Source organism: Embiotoca jacksoni, unplaced genomic scaffold, assembly GCF_022577435.1.
Source record: "Embiotoca jacksoni isolate LCO1_2020_lvr unplaced genomic scaffold, fEmbJac1.0.p SCAF_11, whole genome shotgun sequence".
Lineage (NCBI taxonomy): Eukaryota > Metazoa > Chordata > Actinopteri > Embiotocidae > Embiotoca > Embiotoca jacksoni.
In genome coordinates, this window is record NW_027185241.1 from 650913 (window position 1) to 672774 (window position 21862).

The following is a 21862-nucleotide window of genomic DNA, read 5'->3' on the forward strand; positions in this document are numbered from 1 at the left end:
TCATATAAGTGATTATTTTTTTTTTTGTAGTTGACAAGTTTTTGACCGTATCAAAGTTTGTTCAGTTATCATAAAGATGGATTGGTGGATTTCTTTTGTAAATAAAATCACAAATATACTTGAAAGCTCTGTAAAAACCTAGCAAATTGACCTTGAATTGAAACAATGAACTTCGACGCTTTGCTTTCAAGCTAATAGTGCTCAAGTACGATGGATAAACTCATGAGCGTTACAGACCCCGAATGTTAAAGAATCCATCAACAACTGAGGAAACTCCATCTGCTCACGAACAAGTCCATTTGATGTGGTCGAAAGCTCTGCAGATGATGAATTGAGACTGGTATGTCTGTAATTACAGTGAATGACTTTACTGTTTCTGAAGGGGAGAGGTCAAATCAAAATCCGCTCTGGTGCCCCAAAATTGTTGGTTTGGACCACTTCTGACCCCTAACAAGTTCATGTGGGACTGAAGATGCTGCAAAATAGCTGCCTTGCTTAAAGACAAATCAGCAGCAGAATGTCACTCTGTCCACAAATGTGATGAGGCTTTTAGTTGCCTGAAGGCAAAAAGAAAAAAAGTCTTGTAAAGTGAAGAAAAACATAATTCACAGAAGAGGGAACATTGCAACTGGTTTTTTTATAGGTTGGGTGACAGTCCATTTTTGTCTGGTAAGCCGCAGCATGTCTTGTCGTGTTTACTCCACTGAACCCAGAGCCCATCTCCTCCCAACAGCTAAGCTTCTGGCCCTGCTCTTGCTGCCTTCACTGCATGTGGGAATAACCAAATTCACTGTTTCTTTGTGAAAATGAGGCACTGAAGTAAAGAAGTATCCCCACTTGTTGAAACTTGTTTGTAGTTGGCTTCCAGCATTGAAGATGTACTCATGTACTTGGAAGAGTAATACGAAGTCTTAACTGAAAGTACATCAAACACGAAAGTGGCAGACACCAGCGTGAAATCTTGCATGATTTTTTTTTTTTTTTTTCCTAACATGCCATTTCAAGTAAATTCTGAAATTTGGAAAGTTTGACAAATTTGGGCCCTATCAGATAGTCATCTTGACAGTGGAATAAAAGTTATTTTGCCATTTACTGAAGGCTGATATATAACAGTATTCACTACCGCGCAGCTGCTCAAAGAAGTTTCCGGTAGAATCAGTTGAAATACCTTATAGTTTAAACAAAAAAGAAATCACCAAACTCATGTTGTACCTTAAAAATGAAAATGAAAATTAGGACAAAAGAAAAATCCTTATAATTTGGGTATTTAATAGATCTTTGATTTTGCATCAGTGTATTTGCCTGCTTTAATTAGAAAGATAGTTTGTCAAATATTTATTGTGCATGTACTTTTACATATTATTTTACCAAACAATTTCTTGGTTGCTTTTGAAGAAGGTTTAACTTTTCACAATATATATGAACATCGTAGCATAACTTGTTTTATCAAAAGGTAATGGGTCGTAATTACGGATCATTTAGTCTATTTTGAAAGTTTACAGCTGCATTTGTTAAATATTATCAATATTATTTCTGTGTTTTTATTCATATGGTGGAAAACGGTTGCAGCATTTGATTAATGAGAGTTGTGTCGACCTACAACCTTAATTTGACCTTATTGTACTTGGTATTTACAGTTTTGACCTTAAAGCCAGTGCAAAAATATTTACTCAGGTCATTTACTTAAGTACTAACACCACAATGTAAAAATAATAAATGACAAGTGAAAGTCCCGTATTTAAATATTCATTATCAGCTAAATTTAAGCGAAACTAGTGACATTTAAAAAAAAAAAAAAAAAAAAAAAAAGCAACTCGTAACCGAAGCTGTCAAAAATAAACGCGGTGGTACGGAAAAGTATAAGAAACAACACATTTGAAAAGAGTCCTTGAGAGAAGGCAGCTCGTTACAAACGGTAGTCTCGCTGCTCGGACACGGACGGTCTTGCATTTCCCGACTTGTCCAGTGGTCCGTGAACGCCCCGCGGCGCTGCCATGTTGTTGTTTTATTTTCGGGGCAGCGGCGGAGTTTCCAGCTGCTCGTCGCTGTCTGCGGCCGGTTTCCGAGGGGGGGGGGGAGGCACTGCTTTACTCGCATTAACTGGAATACAACTGAGCTTCAAGTCACTGCGAAAAGTTTACCGGACAACAAGAGCTTCCGTTGGGTATGTAGCGTCCCCAGTTTTTTAAAAAAAAGTTGTCTCGGGTTGATGTCCTGTCACACTTTTTTTTTTTTTTTTTTTTTTTTCCCATTCATGCTAACGAGGCGCTAGCTGGTAAACTCGGCGCAGTAAAAAAAAAAAAAAAGGGGAAAAAAAGAAAGAAAAATCTCTACTTCGACTTTTCTAAAAGACGTAAATCGAGAGGTAAAAAAAAAAAAAAATCGACGAACTGTTTTGTTTTGCGGAGGTGAAGACAAAACAAACAAAAAGAGTTGAGTTCGCTCCGGGGCGCAGCGAATGAGCGTGTTTGGGAAGCTAACTCCGGAGCTAACTGGCTAACCGACTGAATCCACTTTACCCAAACTTGCGCTCCGACTTGCAAAAAGTCACAGAAACTTTTGAGTGATATCCTCGGTAAGAAGATTTAATAATAATAATAATAATTTAAAAAAAAAAAAGGGCGATTTTAAAAAAAAACCAAGTCGTGGTGACGTTGCCTCGCTTTGTGTTTGCCCTCGTGAGCCCCGCAGGATAAAGTCATCGTGGGGTTTTTATTTATCGACTGCAGGTCAGGGCGGACTGGAAACGCACCATTTACGCAAGAGCTCCTCGGCTTGAAGGTATGATTCATTTTGTAAAGTAAGCTCCGCTTCTCCAGGTAGGACCGGAGTCTCTGCGCATCACTCCACCCACCTGTGCCTCGTTGCAACACGTATAATCATCAGTCGAGAGGTTATTACAACTCTTGCAGAAGTAAAAGTGGTGTCCTGACCGCTGGAGAAACTGTTTTTTTTTTTCTTTCCTTGCACAAAACGGGAAGTTTGTGATGTGGGAGTCCCGATTTTGGTCACACGGCTCTAAATCCTCTTACTTTCAGTTGGCTACTCGCGTAAAAAGGAAGGTTTTTGTGCATTTTAAGGTCGAGGCTTGTTCACATGCAAGTCTGCCCTGTTTATGTTAAGCTCCCATTATCCATTTACACCCAGTAAACATGCTTCTTAGTGCTCTACATGCTCTATCGGGTACTCCTAAACAACAGGTTATCTTTTTTGTTTTAGATTTCTGCAGGTACTGATTATTTGAAATAGTCTTGATTATTATATCGGTAAATAGATTACACACGTTTATGTCAGAAAACAGTGACAACTACCCATCGCAAATGATCAGAGCTGGAGTTCATGTTTTCATGTCTTTAGTTTTGTCCAATCGACAGTTGAAGACCTATAAAATATTTAGTTCACTACGATATCAAACCGAGAAAACTGGTAAATTGTCGCATTCGACTGGAGAACGACTGACTTGTCTTGTGGATTTCGCGCAGCTGGTTTTAACAAAACAAGCAATTTGAAGACGCCTTTCTCTTATTATTTGACATTTAATGAAGTTGTCAGCCTGTAATGACTTGCATATGAATGTTTAAAAATAATCATTAGTTGCAGCTGTAGTTTATTACGACAAAAAGTCTCTGGTGTGTACTTTTAATTCAGAAATTTTGGCAAAACTCTGTTTCAAAACTGAACGCAGCCTTCAAGCCCAGCTGACTCTCAGGCTTCAGACCAGACGATAAGATGCGAAGAGCACGGAGAGATATTCGAGCTTCGAGATCTACTTCAAGGAGCCCAGCTTAATAAACCGCTCGGTATGACGCTTTTTGATGGTTGTCAGCTACAACTATTCACGGTGAATAGGTGTGGAAACAAATGGCTTTACTTGTTATTTATCAATGCCTCTACAGGAAGAAAAAGGTTAAAGGAAATTGTGGGTGAGAGAATACCTCGTGTTTTCATCTGTCTTGTTAGGTGGTAGGAAGAAGAAGGCTTCTCGTGCACTGCCACACCTGGTTATGCTGTCAATTTCTGTTCAACTCTGTGTTTCAGTTGTTTAGTGTTGAAGCTTTCAGTGTCTGGCTCAGACACACAATTAGTGTCAAACTTGTGACTTTTCTTCATAAAGATGCTTAAATGCCACCCAGCTTAGTGTCACCGAGTGTCAAACCTTAATATTTGTGTTCACATGACTACGCCTGCATTACTGATCCTTATGATGTTATTTTTTTTGATTGTAACCTTTATAACTTTTCATGAAATCACCAAAAATGAGTCTTGTTTTATCCAAACAACAATCAAGAGTCTCTCTTGAAGATATTCAGTTGACACTAATGCAAAGCAGAAAAAGCAGCAAATCCTCACATTTGAGGTGCCTGTATGGAGACCTGTCACAATTATTGCATAATAGCCTGCCATTATTTTAATATAATCATCATCATCATTTTGTATAATTGCAGCAATCAATTCCATTAATTTGTATAACAACAGCTGAATGAGGCCTTAACCCCAAAGCCAATTATTATCTGTTCTTCTTTATAAGGAGAATATGTATCAATTATCACCATGAGTGGCATAAAATGAACAGAAAAAGGCAATTATATTGTTAATTGCAATTATTCGAATGATTATGACTACGTGTACCCACAGATGATTTACATTTAAGATTGATTTATAGCTAATATGACCAGTTATCAAAATTACTTATCCTATTACTTGTCCTAAAGCTGTGCTGCATTTAAGGATTTTGTCTTTTGTTAAGTAGACAGGCTTGTAACGTGAGATTATTAATATCAAAGTGTAGAAAACAGACGCTGTATTTGTAGCAACACTCAGAAAGTGGCCAATTCTGCTATTTTAACCGACACTGATTTTTTTTTTAAACAGAGAAAAAAATGCCACATTTCGAAAGGGTCATGTGTGTTTTGACGCATTCTCACTATGGACTTCCTTAGAGGACTGAAAGTGGGAGGCTGGCCGGGAAGTTACCATCAGCTTAGTCAGATGTAAATGAGGAACTATTGGGGAACGTATGATAAGGACTCTCGGGAAGAAAAGAAAAAAAACCCTCACTTTCCATTTCCAGACAGTAAATCACAACCCACCGCTTAGCAGGTGACGTTCATCGTGATTTATCAGCCATATTTTTAACTTCCGGACCAGACAGCGATCTCTTAAATCGGTTCGCGTCTCCTTCCTCATTGTGTCTTAGCGTCGTAAAACTAGTTCCGCCAGAGCTGATGAGGGCGAGGCCGAGTAAAATGAACCACCTTGAAAGGTCGATAACCTTTATATATATATATATATATATATATATATATATATATATAAAGGTCTGCCGCTCACTCTGCAAGCGCAGGAAGTTTACTCGGGCTTCCTGTGTAATCCAAACCCCCGGCGCATAATCCAACATGTCTCTGTTTATAAATGGATGCAGATTACATGCATAAGAAAAGCAGGTCACATCCTCCCTGACACGTCAGGTAAACAAACAGATTACCTGTGAATAGGTACTGCTTGGTGTGATGCCTGTAGGGATGAGTTACTATTAATGTTCAACTGAAACTCCTCTATAATTATAATATGATTTAAAATCTACAGCTTGGCTTTTATTTATTTATATTAGATTTCCCCCTAAGAGATCATGCGGTTAGTTAGTAAAAAAAAATAACCTGTTTTCTCCGTTACATGGAGGCTTGTGACCCAATAAAAGTGCGCGGTCAGTTACCTGCTTCGAAAACAGACAGCTGTTTGAAAGTGTCTGTCCATCCTGGAAATGCACCTCCTCAAGTTTCTACCATATTTTTGGGACTTTTTGGGGAGTGAATCCAAAATTTGCTGGCGTATCCATAAGTATTTAAAGAGTCCTAAAAGGACTTTTAAAATGTAAGGCGTGAATTCCTTATTTTTTAATTGTGATTAGTCTAAAAAAAAAAAAAAAAAAAAGTGTTAAAAACCAGTGTTTGGCTTTTGTCTCATTTACATTTTACACAGTGTTCCCAACTTTTTGGAAAACGGGGAGAGGTTTATTTTCCGGTAAAGCTTTTGTTTTTCACTCCAGTGTGTTCACCGTTTCCACGGCGACCTCTCTGCCATCTGCGGTGGAACGGCGAGCGGAGCAGCGGACGGAGAGGAGAGGCTGCTCCTCCGTGTGGAGGAAGTGCCCGCTTGGTGTTTAGTGGGGTTTTTTTTTTTTTTTGGTTGTTTTTGTTTTTTCTTTATGTCCAATTTGAAATTTTTGCAGTATCTAGAAAAGTGTGCCGTTTTAAGTTTGAATCCGCACACCTCCACTCGTACACCTGGGCTGCACATCAATGATCAAAATCAACACGGCTTAATATCACAATATTTTGCACGGCAATATCACTCTTGTCTGCTTGACGTTCCCGTTTTGCTGCAGTAAAAATGATTTGAAGTGGGACAAACACACCGGAAACGTCCTCATCATGAGGCTGCCGGCGATTCCCACGTTATCAGCGCATATGAATCTTGCTCAATCTTACTGCGATGGCCTTTTTCCGTACGTCCGGAAGATGCATCTTAGTCATTGTAGTTTAAACCATTACATTTTTGCGTTAGCCGCATGCCAGAGGTTCGATTAGAGCAGTAAACTTCAAGACCTAATAAGAGTTGTGTGTATAAAGTCAGTATCCACTTTCAACATCTACACTTCTCATTTTCATATATGGCCACACTTAGTTACTCAAAAACATGTATTGAAGCGTTTCTTATTAAGTCAAAGTTTCACTTCTCTAATTTGCATGCGGCCTGAGCAGAGCTTTTCAGTCACTAGTCAGCTGGCCGACATTACAGTCTTACACGGAAAAGCTTGTTCTTGCTGCCAGATAGTTTTCTGAATATGTGCCCAGCTCGCACAGTAACGAGAAGTAACCTGGTTTAAACATTGCATCATGTTTAGGTCTTTGTTTTTCCAAAAGAAGTGTTTGTAGCTGCACCGAATAGCCACATTTGAGGGCGGGGTGCAACGCCTGGCATCATACGGGTGTCCCAATATAAGAAATATGTGACAAATTTCTGTGGAAAAAGACTTGAGAATACGTCATTACATTCAAGAAGCAAAAAAGACTTGAACATCCATTGAAAATATAGAAATTAGTGCGCTTATCCGAGTGTTTAATGTCAATTTTAGCTGCTCCGAAAAGGCCGTCTCCAGTTATTTAACCGCTAACACCTACATGTGGTATTTCCACAAAACTTAACTGCCAACTCTGAACCGCAAACTTGTAGTGGCAAGAAATGAATCTCGCGTGCGAGTACAAACGTCTGAAAGCAAGTCTTAACTTAAGTCGGTAGTCAAACGTCAATATTCAAATCTTTCAAACAGACATGTGGCGTGCCTGTTACATGTAAAAAGTAGATACATCATTTTAAGCGCAAAACAAGCGACGTTCACCTTTTATACTGCAGACGTCGGTTCACCTGCAGATGTCAGGAGGCAGAAGTGTCAGACCACAGAAAGCTCCCACCATTTCCTTGCCTTAAAGTGGAAAAAAACACATTATAAGAAGAGTTGTTGGAAACTCTGGGTGCGAGAGGTTTTTCATTTCGCAACGCTTTGAATGGTTTGATTAGACAGCAGGAGCTGATCATCTGTGGAAAAAAAAAAAAATCCTAAAATCTGTTTCTACAATCAGCAGGTTTGTTATTGGGGCTTTCTTCAAAAGAGGGACAGTTTGGAAGGGAAGGCGCAGAAAAACGTAAGAAGAAGTGAAAACATAGATTCAAGTGAAAGTGGAAACACAGAAATGGCAACGTAGAGGGAATCAACCCGTTTCTGAACTTCACGACCAGTTAAGTGAGACTTCCTTTTAGTTTTATACGTTTATGCTGCCAAATCTAAAAAGAAAGAGACCGCTTCATATTCTGTAGAAATGTTCCCATCAATACAGGCCGGATGGTAGAGAGATAAACTTGTATCGTGTTCATGCCAAAACTGTTGGTGGGGGGGGGGGAATAAAAAATAAAAACTCCGCAAGCTAAAGATATCAATGATGCTTTGAGGCCATATCGCGCTGCTGAATTTAGTCGCCCTTCTGCTGGTTTCTATTTTGAAGCCGTTCTGAAACCTCACGTAACTTCTTCGTTCTCGTCTTTAAACATATCGGACATGAAAATATGACACGGACGCACGAGCGAACGTCTCGTATGACTTGCAAGTAACGACCAGTTGTGAAATGTGACACTTCAGTCGAAGCAGTACTTCCACTTTGTAAAACGGCAAAAAAAAAAAAAAAAAAAAAAACCCCTTCTCCGTAGTGTAGTGATGATTTCGATATTTAAAACAATCTAAAAATAACTCGACTATACACTACATCCTGGAACGAGAGTGAGGCTGCCTGTAATGTGGCCTGGGTGTGATTTTTTAATTTTCTTATTTTTGTGGAAACTCGCACTAGCAGACAGAAGTAAACACCCCACTGCCGGCGTTTTGAGGACACCGGAGGATAAAGGCTCACGTCCTGTACTGGTAAATGTTGTTTTGCAGTTTTCACCAAGACAACAGCTGAGCTTTGTTACAGGTTATAAATATCCTCGATCGTTGTTTAATCCACCCCGGATGTAAATAATCCCCAAATAAGTTTTATGCTGAGGTTAAGAAAATGGGATGCAACACGGTTGTAGTGAAGCACTTGATTATTTTCTGCTATATAAATGCACCTTTACTTACTTCTCTGTATTGAACTGCCAATGTGGCACGGACATGTGTGCACAACGCCAGCAGCAGGCCCGAAGCGGAGCATATTGGCCTTTTTATTTCTCCAGGCTCCTTAAGATCGGCAGTGGTCGTCATTTTTTTTTTTTTTTTTAATAGATTGTGAAACTCCTTACGAGTTGCAGTCATCGCACAACGCTGAGGGTAGTCGTCAAAGTTTTATATTCTGATAATCAACATTTATTTTGCGGCTGCAGCTTCTTCACAGTCATCGATAACCTTTAAATGTCTTGCCCTCAGCTTGTTTTGTTTTCTCTCTGATAAGGAAGGAGCCTGAGAGATTTGGGTACAGGGATCTGAAAATAAAATAGTTTTGTTTGCGTGTAGAAAGCTGCTCTAAATTAACCTTAAAAGGAACAGGTGGGGGGGGGAACGGCACAACTGAACCCGAAGCCCCGGGTCGCAGCTTTCTCACTACCTGTTGGGTTTATTTGCAGCGGAAAAGCTCAAAGGTCGATGTGCTGCACACACGACTTCAGCAGAACGAGAGGAACAGATGGAGGCCTGTGGAGAGCGCATTCCTCAGAAGCTCCGTTCAGACGCTCTCATTTTCAACACACAGAAACGCTCGAAAACTGAGCTACAAACTGAGCCACCGTTAGTGTGAGTTTTAACCCAAAGGTCGTGTCCACGATGCTTTATCTCGTCATTTTTATGCCTTTTTTTTATAACTTTTTCTGCTCCAAATTGAGCTTCTCCAAAGCAATCCTCCAGAGTGTAAATATGCAGTTTCATACTCGGCGTTTTAGTGGGTGTGTATGCGTGAAAATGTTGTCACGTTGGCTGACGAAACAGATGTCGGTTCTAACTCAGCCTTTTTTTTCTTCTTTTTTTTTTTTAACAAACCTGGAAGTGAAAGAAGAAGAAGAAGAAGAAGAAACACAACTTTACGGACTTAATGCGCCGCAATGAACAAAGGTTGACTTCTGGTACTTCTGTGACAAACCCATGAACGTTATCTCGATGTAATTGCGGTGTCGTGCTTACAGTGAACAATCAATCAAACCATCTAAAAATACAGTATCTTGCTTTTTTTTTTTTTTTTTTTTTTTTCTGTGACTAGCCAGCCGTTTAGTGTCCTGCTCTGCCTGTTCAGAGGAGAATCGACCGTTTTCACGTTTTAAACCTGAATTGAGGCATTTGCAGAATCGGCTGCCGTGTCGTTTTTTTTTTTTTTTTTTTTGCACTGCGTTTAAAGTTGAGCCGACTTTAACGTGTAGTCTCCACGGTTACGGCGACGGGTAAAGTTTCATCGTTTTTACTCTCCACTCAGTCCTACATCGTGTTCGGCTCCGTGTTATACTCGGGCGCTGAAGTGTCCCTCGCTCAGCAAACGCACCATCAAAAGGCTGTTGAGTTTCATCAGGCACTTCAAACAATGGTGGCTGAAACGGTGCAGATTGCGATTCCAATTCTACGACAGCTACTTTTACTGAAATGACTGACGCAGAACAGAGCGACGACGGTAGAGGAGACGACGTTTCCTTTTTTTAAATTTTTTATTTATTTATTTAATGTCTGTTTTTACAGCCGGTCCTTTTTTTTCTTGGGAGTTGTCAGCACGTCAGAACTTGAACTCGACTTATCAGTTTCCTGAGTTGCCCGGCTTGTGCAATGAATCTGTTTCAACCTGTACGAGTGACTGATTAAACCCACCGCTGACAGAGGAGACAGAAGCGAGTTCGGACCGACTGGTTTCTTTCTCAGGCTGCAGCTTTCCCAGGCAAAAGGAAAAATCACAGCAAAAAGAAAACACTGATACCACCGCTCGATAGCTGTATCATTTGGCAGGTTTTTTTTTTCTCCGAACACTAACGGTCACGTTGCCCGGGACTAAAGTTTATATAATGATAAAGTGTCGAAAGAGTATTTTATTATTCTTTTTACGGTCCGATTGAACAATAATCAAGGCTGATTTCTGTTCATTCCTGCCAACGACAAAGGATTTTCTTTCGCATTTTGACATGATTGTGCTTCAAAATAGTTTGACTGCTGAAATTGGAATTTTCTTTTAAAGAACTTTCAAAGTCACTTGAGACGGTCATTTTTTATTTTTTTGTTGACTCCCTTTGCTCTAGAATATTTTGTTTTGTTTTTTGCACTTGTTTCCATATGGTCAACTTTTTTGGCAGCAAATGAACAAAGGCCTCAGTGCACAAACAAGAGAAACGGTGAAACAGAAATGGATGGGAATTTAGTTAATATGACTTAATTAGACCTGAAATAAGATGATAATAGATGGATGTTATTTCAATCTTTTGAATTGGCGGTTTGTCTTTATAATTGTCTTGAGTATTCACTGGTTTGCTTTTCCGTTTTGTATAGTTGTAAATTTAATCGGTTCTGGGTTTCGTAACACGACCCGACAATCGAAGACACCATCAGCTCTTCTGAAACTTTGCAGATGAAGCAGTCAATCCAAAACGCAATTGACAGATTAATAGAAGATGAAATGAATCATCAGTTGTTGCCTTGTTAACAGAAGTGCCTTTCCAGCTGTTCTGAAGTATTGTAATTCAAATATAGATTGCGTACCTAAAATATGCGATTGCTCATGAAGAAATCTTCACGACTTGTAATTTGGAGTAGATCTGAATGTCTGCAGGAGAGCTGAATTTACAGTCGTAGCTGCGTTGAGTTGGTTGAAAGCTGATGCAATGATTTCGCCATGGTAACCTTCACTTCAAGGGTTTCCTCACGTGCACTGGAAATCACATTACTGCCGATGTCAGCATCCGACCTGAAAAGGGAAAGCGTTTCGGCTGGGGAGGCGTTTTAATCGCTGCGCTGGTCAGCGTTTGAAGTGCAGCCTCGAGGTCGCGGGGGAGCAAATGCTGTAAATGTTTAGATCTTTTTCTAGGGGCATAAAATTCAGACCGAAAAGCTTTTTGTGGTCATGTAATGAATGACTTTTGCTTTTTAGCCTGTGAGAAAGTTGTTTGCACGTTTATCAGTGCAAATATTTATGTAATGTTCACGGCGCATTCGTTTGGTTTGAGCAATTTTCCTTTTTAAAGAGATACTGTAGTTAGTAATGGGACTGTTAAGATCTAATAACTTCTGATATTTATTACCTTTTACACACACACACACACACAAGCCTGACATTTCAGGATTAAAGGGAGCACAGACTGTTTTTGGCAGAAACTGTTGTGCAGCTGAAGTGTCATCGATCATGAAGTTTGGACTGTTATTACTGATTGTGACCGTGGACCCGCCCTCTGCGGTGACTGCGTTTTTTTTTTAATCGCCGCTATACTTGCCTCCGTTTTTTTGTGTTTTTTTTTCCTCCTCCCGTGAGGCTTCTCGTGCTCCCGAGTGTTTATGGAACTGGAGGCGGCTGTGACGACCCGAGTAAACTGCTTTCGTCATTCCTGCGTACCACTTGGCTGAAAATGTATGGAAACATTGGAAACGGGACTTTAGAGGTTTGAGAAGTGTAGGCGGGGATAAAAAAAATAAAACAAAAAAACCTTGTCGTTCTCAGTTCCTGTATCTGGAAATATTAGGTTTCGCACACATGCCACATAACCCTGTCTGCTGCAGGTGGGAAACAGCTTATTCACACACAAGTTCAACTTTTAAAGAAGGAAATACCAGAAAAAATTATACAATTCCTTCGTTTTTGTGGGTCACGTTCTGTTAAATATTCCTGAAGCGATTTTTCTTCCAAAGCTTTTGTCGTATCAAACAGTTTCTCCTTTTTTAATTTTTTTTTTTTTTTTTTAATTTAGTTTCAGGCAATTTAAAAACTGAACCACTTTTTTTAAAAGTATTGAAACCTGTTGCAGCAGAATACCCATCTTTACTTACAAAGGCACTCAATTAAAACTTAAATTTTTTTGGGAGGGAGATAACAAATGGTGCTAATAAGGTCATTGTCTACAAGTTAGGAGTCAGTTGTTCAGTTATCTAGTAATTTAAAAGATTTCTCCTGATGATAATAATATTTGAATATTATCGTAAGTGTGTTCTCGTCTCACGACGCCACAGAATAACTACGTTGATTTATCCAACTCTGCCTGATTATGAATTTTAGTAATTCCTCTGGAGAGATTTTTCCCAACAGAGAACCGAGTGAAACTGCAAGATTATTAATTAGAAATGGCACGTTGGACGTTTAGATTCTCACTGTGTATTCATGTTATGTGTTTTGCGTTTCTGAGCGGCGGTTATTTTGTCCTGAACACTCAGAAAACTACGCGTGGAGAAGCTATCTGCTGTGTTGGAAATTGCTACGAGCTCAGCCAGACGTCGATGGAAATGCTGTTTGCTTTGCCTACTGGAAGACGAGTTGATTTATAAAGCGATATAAATTGACCTGAAACTGGATTTACTTGACTGGTTACTTTTCAGTCAGACGGGGTAGGTATATCTAAAAGTGCTATAAGTGCATCATTTAAATAAAAAAAAAAAAAAAAAAAGGTGAATCCCCACAGCGGACACAGCTTTTACATCATTGCAGCAGCTGTGGTTAAAAGCTATTGTTAGGGCTCTGTAATGTCGGTCCACCGCTGAAGGCTTTACATAAATGAGCAACTATCTGACGGACTGCGATGACATTTGGTTGAGACGTCCATGTTCCCCTCGGGGGGGGATCTGCCACATCCTCTTTTCCACTTCATGCCCTCTTCACTCACACCACTTTCCACCACACCTTCCCACGCTGTGGTGTGTTATCAACACCTGCAAAGCGAATCGCAGTCCCATCGGCCGCAGCTTTGCTTTGTACACCTTTTATCTTTGTGTCGATAATCAATTATTAGCATCCTAAGCCAACATAATAAACACGGTAAACAATACCAGCAGCATGTTGGAATTGTTATTTCGATATTTCGGCTGCAACTGCGATTATTTTAACGTCGCAGTGAATTACTTGTTAATTCTTAGTTCTTGGTTAAGTCTTTATTGATTCATTATTTGCGTAATGAATGACTTATTAAAATGTAGTAAAAAAAAAAAAAAAAAAAGAGCCTGTTCAAGCTTCTACATCTCCAGGTCATAACTTAAAAGACTCACATCCATCTAGTGTGTGTGTATATATATATATAGATATATATATATATATATATATATATATAGATATAGTGAGACAAAGAAAAGCAAAACATTTTAAGATGTAAGTAGAAGCACGTCTTTGCGTGAAAATGATTTAAAACAATAATTCCATCGTCAAAATAGTTTGCGTTTTCCCTGATTTGTCAGGATTCTCTAAACCTTTGACCACAATCATGCTTTCAATGTTTTCTCATGGAGTAATTTCCTCTAATGTAGACCAAATTGAAAACCTTAATGTGTAATGAGTGTGCTGCGTTCGGTAATTATTACTGCCGATGAATTTGTAAAACCTCCTGTTGGCACCAATTATAAAGGCAAACCAAATAACCGTGGATTTTTACTACAGACGGTCTAAGCTGTAATACTTTCCTGAATGTTGGCTTTAATAAATATTGACAACTTTGATGTTGTGTATCTGCTCTAGATCAGGTCTATCGAGACTCGTTTTCTTCTTTTTTAAAGTGAGAAAGCCCTCGTACGCATCCGTCGCCGTCCGTTTTCGACATCTCGTTGCTCTGTAACTTGCACCACCAGAGCTACAGAGTAAACATGGGGACGTGCGACAGATAAGGAACAACGACGTTGCCTCATCCTCGACTGCGTCTGCCCTCACGTTACCCCCCTCCCCCCCCCCCCCCCCCCCCAGGATAAATGGCTGCCCTTGTTTCTGCAGTTGCTGTTCGCAGCCTAGAGAAATCGCTCCTTCTCGCTTCACTCCTCGTCCGACCCGTCGCTTCCCCTTCCTTCCCGGGCTTCCCAGTGTGGTACCGGCTGGAGGTTTTAGCTGCAGGTCGCGATGAAGAGTTTATGGGGTGGATGATTAAACCCTCTCTCTCTCTCTCGTTATTTACCCAACAACGTCTTCTCGCTGTATATCTCTGGCGTTTGGTAAGGCCAGTGTTATCCCATATGGCAGTTGGCCCATTTATGCTACGAGCTATAAAACCAGCCTCAGACCGCAGAATATATTTGTTTTTCCGCGCTTGTAGCTACGTCAGATTCGGCGATCAACTACAAGTATGACCCGGACCGATCACGGTTCGTGTTGGCGTCGGGGAGGAGGGTCAAGAAGTCGTCCAATCGTGGCTTTTACTCACCAGGTTGCTGGAGTGCCTCCCAATTATTTCTATTATTCTATTATTAGGATTGTTACAGCGAGGGTTGAAGTTAAGTTGGATTTATACCGAGCGGTTCATGCGTTGACATTTATAGTTAAGTGACAGATTTCACTGGAACACTCGATGGATTCGTTGTCCGTCGTCGGGCTGAGTCGTGCTAAAAGAGCAGTTTAACGCACCGTTTAAGCTCAAACGCACAAAACGCCGAATTGTCACGGAGGTCAAAATGACTGAATTATCTCCCGAGTCTTTTCCCAACATCTTTAACGCCGTTCATGCGCAATTATATATCCCCCTTTACAGTACAAGTACACTCTGCATGAAGGAACGTGTGGTGAAGCCTCAGCGCGGCTGCTCAAGAACCTCCCGAGTTGAAGGTCTTTTATCTGTTTACACTGGGACCTTTTTAATTAGCGGTCAATCAAAATCTAGACGTGGGAATACTCTACGACCGTGAGATGGCTTGAATCTGATGTTAAATAAACCATCAGGTTTTTACCGAGTCTGTCTCTTCCTCTAAAGAAAAATGGCTACGCCCCAAAAAAAAAAAAAGCCGGTTCCCTGCGCCGCCTATTTTTGTAAAGTCAAGGGATCCTAACCAGATCTTGTAAATTGAGAGAGGACGGCGCTCCCAATGAATTAATCATTGGGTTTATCTAAAGCCGCTGCTGTTGCTGTAACCTAAGGTGGCACGGACAGTCGTCATTGACATTCACAGCAACAAACTCCAGCCGAACGCTACCAAAACAACCCGCGTAGAAAAGAGCCTTTCATTGTCTGCTTTATTTGGCCTTTCTCCCATTATTGCTACAGCCTGTCTTTCTCATTTTCTGTGGGATTATTCAAGGAGTATTTTGTGGCACTCGTCGCCGGACTAAAGCGGCTGAATATCAAATGTATAAAAATTCTGGGTTGCGCTGCAGTTTTCAAATCAGCGTGCGCACTCCGGGACTGTTCCCAGAGAGAAATTTAAGCCGAAGCCTGACGTTTAAACAATCGGATGTACTTTGAAAAGTCCCAATATGACGCGTGCTTCTATTTCTAACGCAACTGAGGAGTTTAAACAACGAGGCGAATAGTTGAACGAGAGAAAATTAAACCGAAGCAATTCTGATAATCGATATGCGAATCATCGAGGCATTTACCGAGCAATATTAAATATTGGAGTGTTTTCTACTTTAGATTGTTGAAGGTCACCTCAGACTTAGGGGGGGATTTCACCTGTATTCTGACATTTCTGAAAGAATTGGCAATCAAAGTAATAGTTTAGGTAAAGTCTTTCTTTTTTATTTTTATTATTATTTTTTACAGTTGTGCAAATTGCCAGCGTTTTCTTGATATTTTCCGGTAAGACCAATTTAATTTGCTGTTTTTCGGCGGTCCACGGCAGATTACTTAAACGTGTAAAAAAAAAAAAAAACGTGTGTACATGCAAGCGTGCAATTAAACCTTTTTAATGTAGGATTACATTTTCAATAATAAGTGACTCTTGGGATATTCAAACCTCTAACCCCGGAGGCATCCACACTTTGGCCAGGCTGCTGTTAGCTGGTGTTCGACCCGGCTCAGTCGGGCTACATCCGAACTGTCCCCGAGGCGGGACGCTTAACGCCGAACGTCAACGTAATGCAAAATAAATAATTGCTTCCATCTGTGAAGTTTATCTTCCTCAACCAGGCCGCTTTTGAATTGAACCACCCGCTGAATACGTCCAGCTGTATTCTCATCGTCACATTGTTAAATCATTTAAAGGTGGAATAAGCAGCTGTCTGCACTTAAACACAATCCACGTTTCTTAATGTGAGAGTTTGAAGAAGTTTTGGCTAATTTAATAAACTAGAAATACGTTCATTCATTCTGGCCTGTGAGCAGTTTTGATTCCTTTCTGGTACATTTTGAAGTTTGTGTCCGCCAGCAGTTGAGCACATCTCTGTTAATTATACTCCTTAAAACAAATGACATGGCACCGTGCGGGACTGGGGCAGATCAGCATTTCTTTCAGTATTATTATTATTATTTTAAATCCCACCCAGTTCAGAGTCTTTATTTCCAGAGCTCAGTAGTTGAAGTCCAGAAAGGAAGCGCACAACTTTAACCACTTTTTGAAACCCCCCCCCAAAACATAATTCCTGTTATTTTTGAACTCGGCGTATGTATTTAGCGATGAAAGATGAAAAGGTCGAGAGCCAAGGATAAAGTAAATGGAAAATTGCTCGCTGCTTACGTGATGTCGCTGGTTTCTCATTTTTAATTAGATGAGCCTGTAATCTGGGTTAGTAGAGAGTGTGGGTTGCTTTGATCCCTGTGAACATACTTACAATAATTATTCCCAGTAATTGGAGTGGTGACGTGTGCTTGTTCTATGATACCGATTAATATGGATTATACTGCACCGAAACCTCTGGTTCATTTTGGACAGAAAGTCTCTTCTTCTTCTTCTTCTTCTCATGTCATTAAAACCGAGGAAACCTTGAAGTGTTTGAAACGTTGTGCCGAATCAGCGAGTGACTTTTCGATTGGCTTTAAGCTGTCAAAGCACTGCCTCTGAAACACTGGAAAGATTTTGCCAAACGGACGTTTTAAATTTTAACACTTTGTTCTGCTCCTCCTCGTGATTTCTTTTCCATTTCATTGCGAGCGGAGCGGTCGAGATGCAGCGATTTAGCCGGTTATTGCGTTCGTCAGACCTTCCTCCCTCTGGAACTTCTTCATTCCTCTGTTTCAGTAAAGCTTGGCAGCGTCGAAGAAAAGAAAAACGGTTACTCGTCGTCCTCGTGGAGTTTTCCTGTGGACATTCATCCCAGCGGACACGGCGGTTTGAAAAATGAACAAGTCAATAGCGGGTAACGTACTGTAAAAAGTGATACAAGGTTAATTAAGTTAATTAATTAAGCAATCGTTGCGTTTATTATCGGTGGTTGGACAATACAAGCAATTTTAGGACATCGCATTTCTATACCGTACACAATTATATAATTTATGGATAAAATGGTTGGCTGATTTAATTGACAATGAAAATACTTGGTAGTTGGAGCTGGAAATCAATATTTTAAAAAAATACATTCAGATCTGTTGCTATTGGTCCTTTTCTGCACGTGTCAGTGGCCTTTTCCCAGTTTCATGGCAATTAAGGTCCCGGGTGTTGAATCGAGCTCTTAAATGTTAACCAGCTTGCCGGATGGTTTAAAAAAAAAATACAAAAATCAATTCCACTCTTCACTATACCAGAAAAGGATGACTCCCTGTATTAAATCTTTACGACGGCCTTACCGATGAACCACGCTGACGGACTCCTGGATTCGTTTCTCTCGGCCGTGTCCCCGTCTTCGCCGTCGTTTCAGCGGCGGCTCAGTCTGGGTTATTAGTGCGCGAGATCGCCGGGGATGACCCGGCCGGGGCTCCGCTGGCGTCTGCCGGCTAATTAGCGTCGCTTTCGAGCCGCGCGGTTATGTTCTCTCGAAAAGGGCGGGGAACCGAGAGCGCGATAACACCGACGCTTTTTGTTTTCTGAATGTTGCAGTTAGTTTCGTAATGGGAGTTTGTTTGAGTGCGGTCCACCCGCTTACCGACAACAAACACACACACACACAAAAAAAAAAAATCACATCACCGACTCGGGAGTTTGTTTGTTGTGCGGATGTTATGGAAACTTTCATCTCGTGAAGTTTGGAAAGTTCAGAAGGGAAAGCATTTCTGATCACAGCAGCTTCGCCCGGGTTTGATTGCCTCGCGTGGGGGGATTTTGTTCTCATTTGTTTTTATCGCAGCGCTGAAACGATTAGTCTTTCATTCGATCAGTCGACAGGTAATTCATCCGCGGAGGTTTTTCCTGACCCGCCCCGACAGACGCTACCTCCCAGGCGCCGACGATGCCGCGCTGTCGTTGACGTTCGGTCGGTTTGACTTCGGCAATGTTTCAGCGCTCTTGTTTGCGGTGATTTAGTCGAGTTTGTCGATAAAAGCCCAGCTCCGCTTTTGTTTCAAAATGCGTATGAGCAGACCAGCGGCGAAGCTGCCTGAGAAATCGCCAGATAAAATGTAGAAAAAAAAATATATGTACTCGTGTTAACAGTAGGAGGAGGAATAAATAATAGACTGTGCACGAGTCACAAGTCCAGATCTGACGGCGAATGAACCTCGACAGGTTTTTTTTTTGTTTTCTTATTATTTCTTTAACGCAAGAAACCGAGGATGAACTTCACCCGCGTTCGCTCTCGCGTCGTCGCCACGCCGTCGTTCGCCGCCGTGCCTCCGAGCGTCTTTCCGAGGTCACGGCTCGACGCTTCGGGCTCGCCGGACACGGCGTCATAAGATCGTAGGTGACCTTCGACCTCCTTCGACCCTCTGACTTATTCTACGATGTTGGACCGTTTTGTTTCATATCCTGGTTGTCACTACAATTCGTGGAAAATTGGAGCCATGTGAAATACGTGGAAACTATTATTTTGTTATCGACAAACTTCCCAGCTTTCAAGATTTGAAACCAATGCGGGGGGCGGTGGGGGGGTGGGGGGGGGGGGGGGGGGAGCAGCATTTTAAAACCGTGAACTGAATGAATTACAGTGGTTGGTGAAGTGAGTAGGTTCAGAGTCACTGCAGAGGTTGCGCACCACCATAAGTGGAAAATGTGAAGTGGGATTTATGTGAACAATAAAGAGCAGCGTTTATGTTTAATCTGGATAATAATAATAATAATAATAATAAAAAAAAAGGGGGATCAAACTAACAATTCGGCCGACTTCCGTCTCTTATTTGAGTTTTCCATTTTCACAAGAAAAGCGAGCGTCCGATTCACGTTCAATAAAGCTATTCGAACGAAAGATTACTGTAGCTCATTCTGCCGCCGGCGTCCGTAACGTCGTTAAACGACTGACGAGACAATAACTCATTTGACTGAAAACCACGGAGCCGACGGTTTGAAAATGTTCTCAAGCCGGCTCTCTCTTTTTTCTTTTTTTTTTTTTTTCCTGTGTCGTCGTCCTCCAGGTGCGGCGAAGATGGTGGACCGGCTTGCGAACAGCGAGGCCAACTCCAAGCGCATCGCGGTGGTGGAGGGCTGCTTCGGCGCGGCGGGCCAGCCCCTGGCCATCCCGGGCCGCGTGCTGATCGGCGAGGGCGTCCTCACCAAGCTCTGCCGCAAGAAGCCCAAGGCGCGGCAGTTCTTCCTGTTCAACGACATCCTGGTCTACGGCAACATCGTCATCCAGAAGAAGAAGTACAACAAGCAGCACATCATCCCGCTGGAGAGCGTCACCATCGACAAGGTGCCCGACGAGGGCGACCTGCGCAACGGCTGGCTCATCAAGACGCCCACCAAGTCCTTCGCCGTCTACGCCGCCACCGCCACCGAGAAGTCCGAGTGGATGAACCACATCGGGAAGTGCGTCGGCGACCTGCTGCAGAAGAGCGGCAAGTCGCCGACGGGCGAGCACGCCGCCGTCTGGGTGCCCGACTCGGAGGCGTCGGTGTGCATGCGCTGCCAGAAGGTGAAGTTCACGCCGGTCAGCCGCCGCCACCACTGCAGGAAGTGCGGCTTCGTGGTGTGCGGGCCGTGCTCGGAGAAGAAGTACCTGCTGCCCAGCCAGTCGTCCAAACCCGTCCGCGTCTGCGAGTTCTGCTACGTGCAGCTGACGTCGGGGAGCCTCGCGCCGCGCTCGGACTCCATCAGCCGGCCCGGCTCGAAGTTCAATAGCGGCAACCTGTCGGACGATGAGGACGAAGACGACAGCAGCGACTGAGGGCCCCGATTCCTCCCGACGGCCGGCCCGGGAGGAACAATACTCTGCTGATGTTGCCGTTGTGTTTCTTTTTTTTTTTTTTTTTTTTTTTTCCCCCCCCTCCCCGATGATTGAATCATGATTCCTCTCCCTCCCCACCCCCGAGAAGACTTCCACCTCCTGAGGATTAATTCATTAATTCACTCTGGAGTTCCAGTCTCGTCTACAAACCAAAAGATTTGTTTTTTTTTTTTTTCTCCTCTCTCTCTCTCTCTAATTCCCGCAGTGACAGATATTTTCCTGAACACAGCGGTTCGTCAGCGAAATGAGGAATTTACCGAGTGACTCTGCTCAGTCCGCCCGGCTCTCTCGGCTTCTTAATTTGGCCACAATTAGTCACTACAGAAAGCAAAAGGTGCTAATGAGAAACTCTCCCGCTGCTCTGTCCGCCTCCTTAACTTAATTTTTTTTTTTTTTTTTTTTTTTTCTCTTTTCTATTTTATTTTTGTTTCCATGAACTAAAACAAGGTGATTGCTTGTGATTTCTGCAGGGAAAATCAAATGTTTGGGCTCAATCTCTTCTGTCCTTCAGGTTTTACACCAAACGGGACTTTATTGTAACACGTTTCTGGCATTTCTTTTGTTGTTGTTGTTGTTGTTGTTGTTTCCCTATTTTGTAAATTTGTTCCCTTTTTTATAGATAACGAAAATGTAGATATTACTCTAAACCCGTAGCTTTTCTAGTTGACCTAATATAGTTGCTTCTGACAAATCAACTCAAGCTCGTCTCACAGTGAGTGTTTGTCTCGCTTTAACACACTTCTGTGAGTTTTGCTCCCAAAAAAGTAACTCTACCCTTTTTGCCTTTTTACCGTCACGTCGTGCCTTTGACGAAACATTTAGCTCAGCGTTCACTTAGAAAAAAGGTTATAAAAACCAGGCTGCAAAAAAAAAATTAAAAAAAAAAAAAAAAAAAAATCCCAACAACCAAAAACATGAGGGACTTCACGATAGGCTGAACCGCAGAGCGCAGGACGGGGGCGGTGTTTTGGTTTCGCGTGTGTCAGCAGCAAACGGCAGAGCTGGGAGATTACCGACCCCGCCCGACAGGAAGAGTTCAATTTGGACTTTTCCTGGAAACCACTTGAAAGACACTTTTAACCGGGCGTCCGGGCTTAAAAAGGCAGACGCCGACCGTCGGGCTGAGATAGACGTCTCGCGTCTATCTACGAACAGACCAGTGAAACGAT

The 21862-nt window shown here is 41.9% G+C and overlaps 1 protein-coding gene across 2 annotated transcripts; it reads left to right on the forward strand.

Annotated features, from left to right (window-relative positions):
* The first annotated feature begins 1968 nt into the window (after positions 1-1968).
* plekhf2 (pleckstrin homology domain containing, family F (with FYVE domain) member 2) lies at positions 1969-21590 on the forward strand. Of its 2 annotated transcripts, XM_069141053.1 has the most exons (3): positions 1969-2164; positions 17621-17738; positions 19882-21590. In XM_069141053.1, exons 2-3 carry the CDS (start codon positions 17720-17722, stop codon positions 20631-20633), a joined length of 771 nt encoding a protein of 256 aa, XP_068997154.1. In that variant the 5' UTR covers positions 1969-2164; positions 17621-17719; the 3' UTR covers positions 20634-21590. The 2 variants fall into 2 exon arrangements, with proteins under 2 accessions (XP_068997154.1, XP_068997164.1); XM_069141063.1 differs by lacking the exon at positions 17621-17738.
* Positions 21591-21862: the final 272 nt, after the last annotated feature.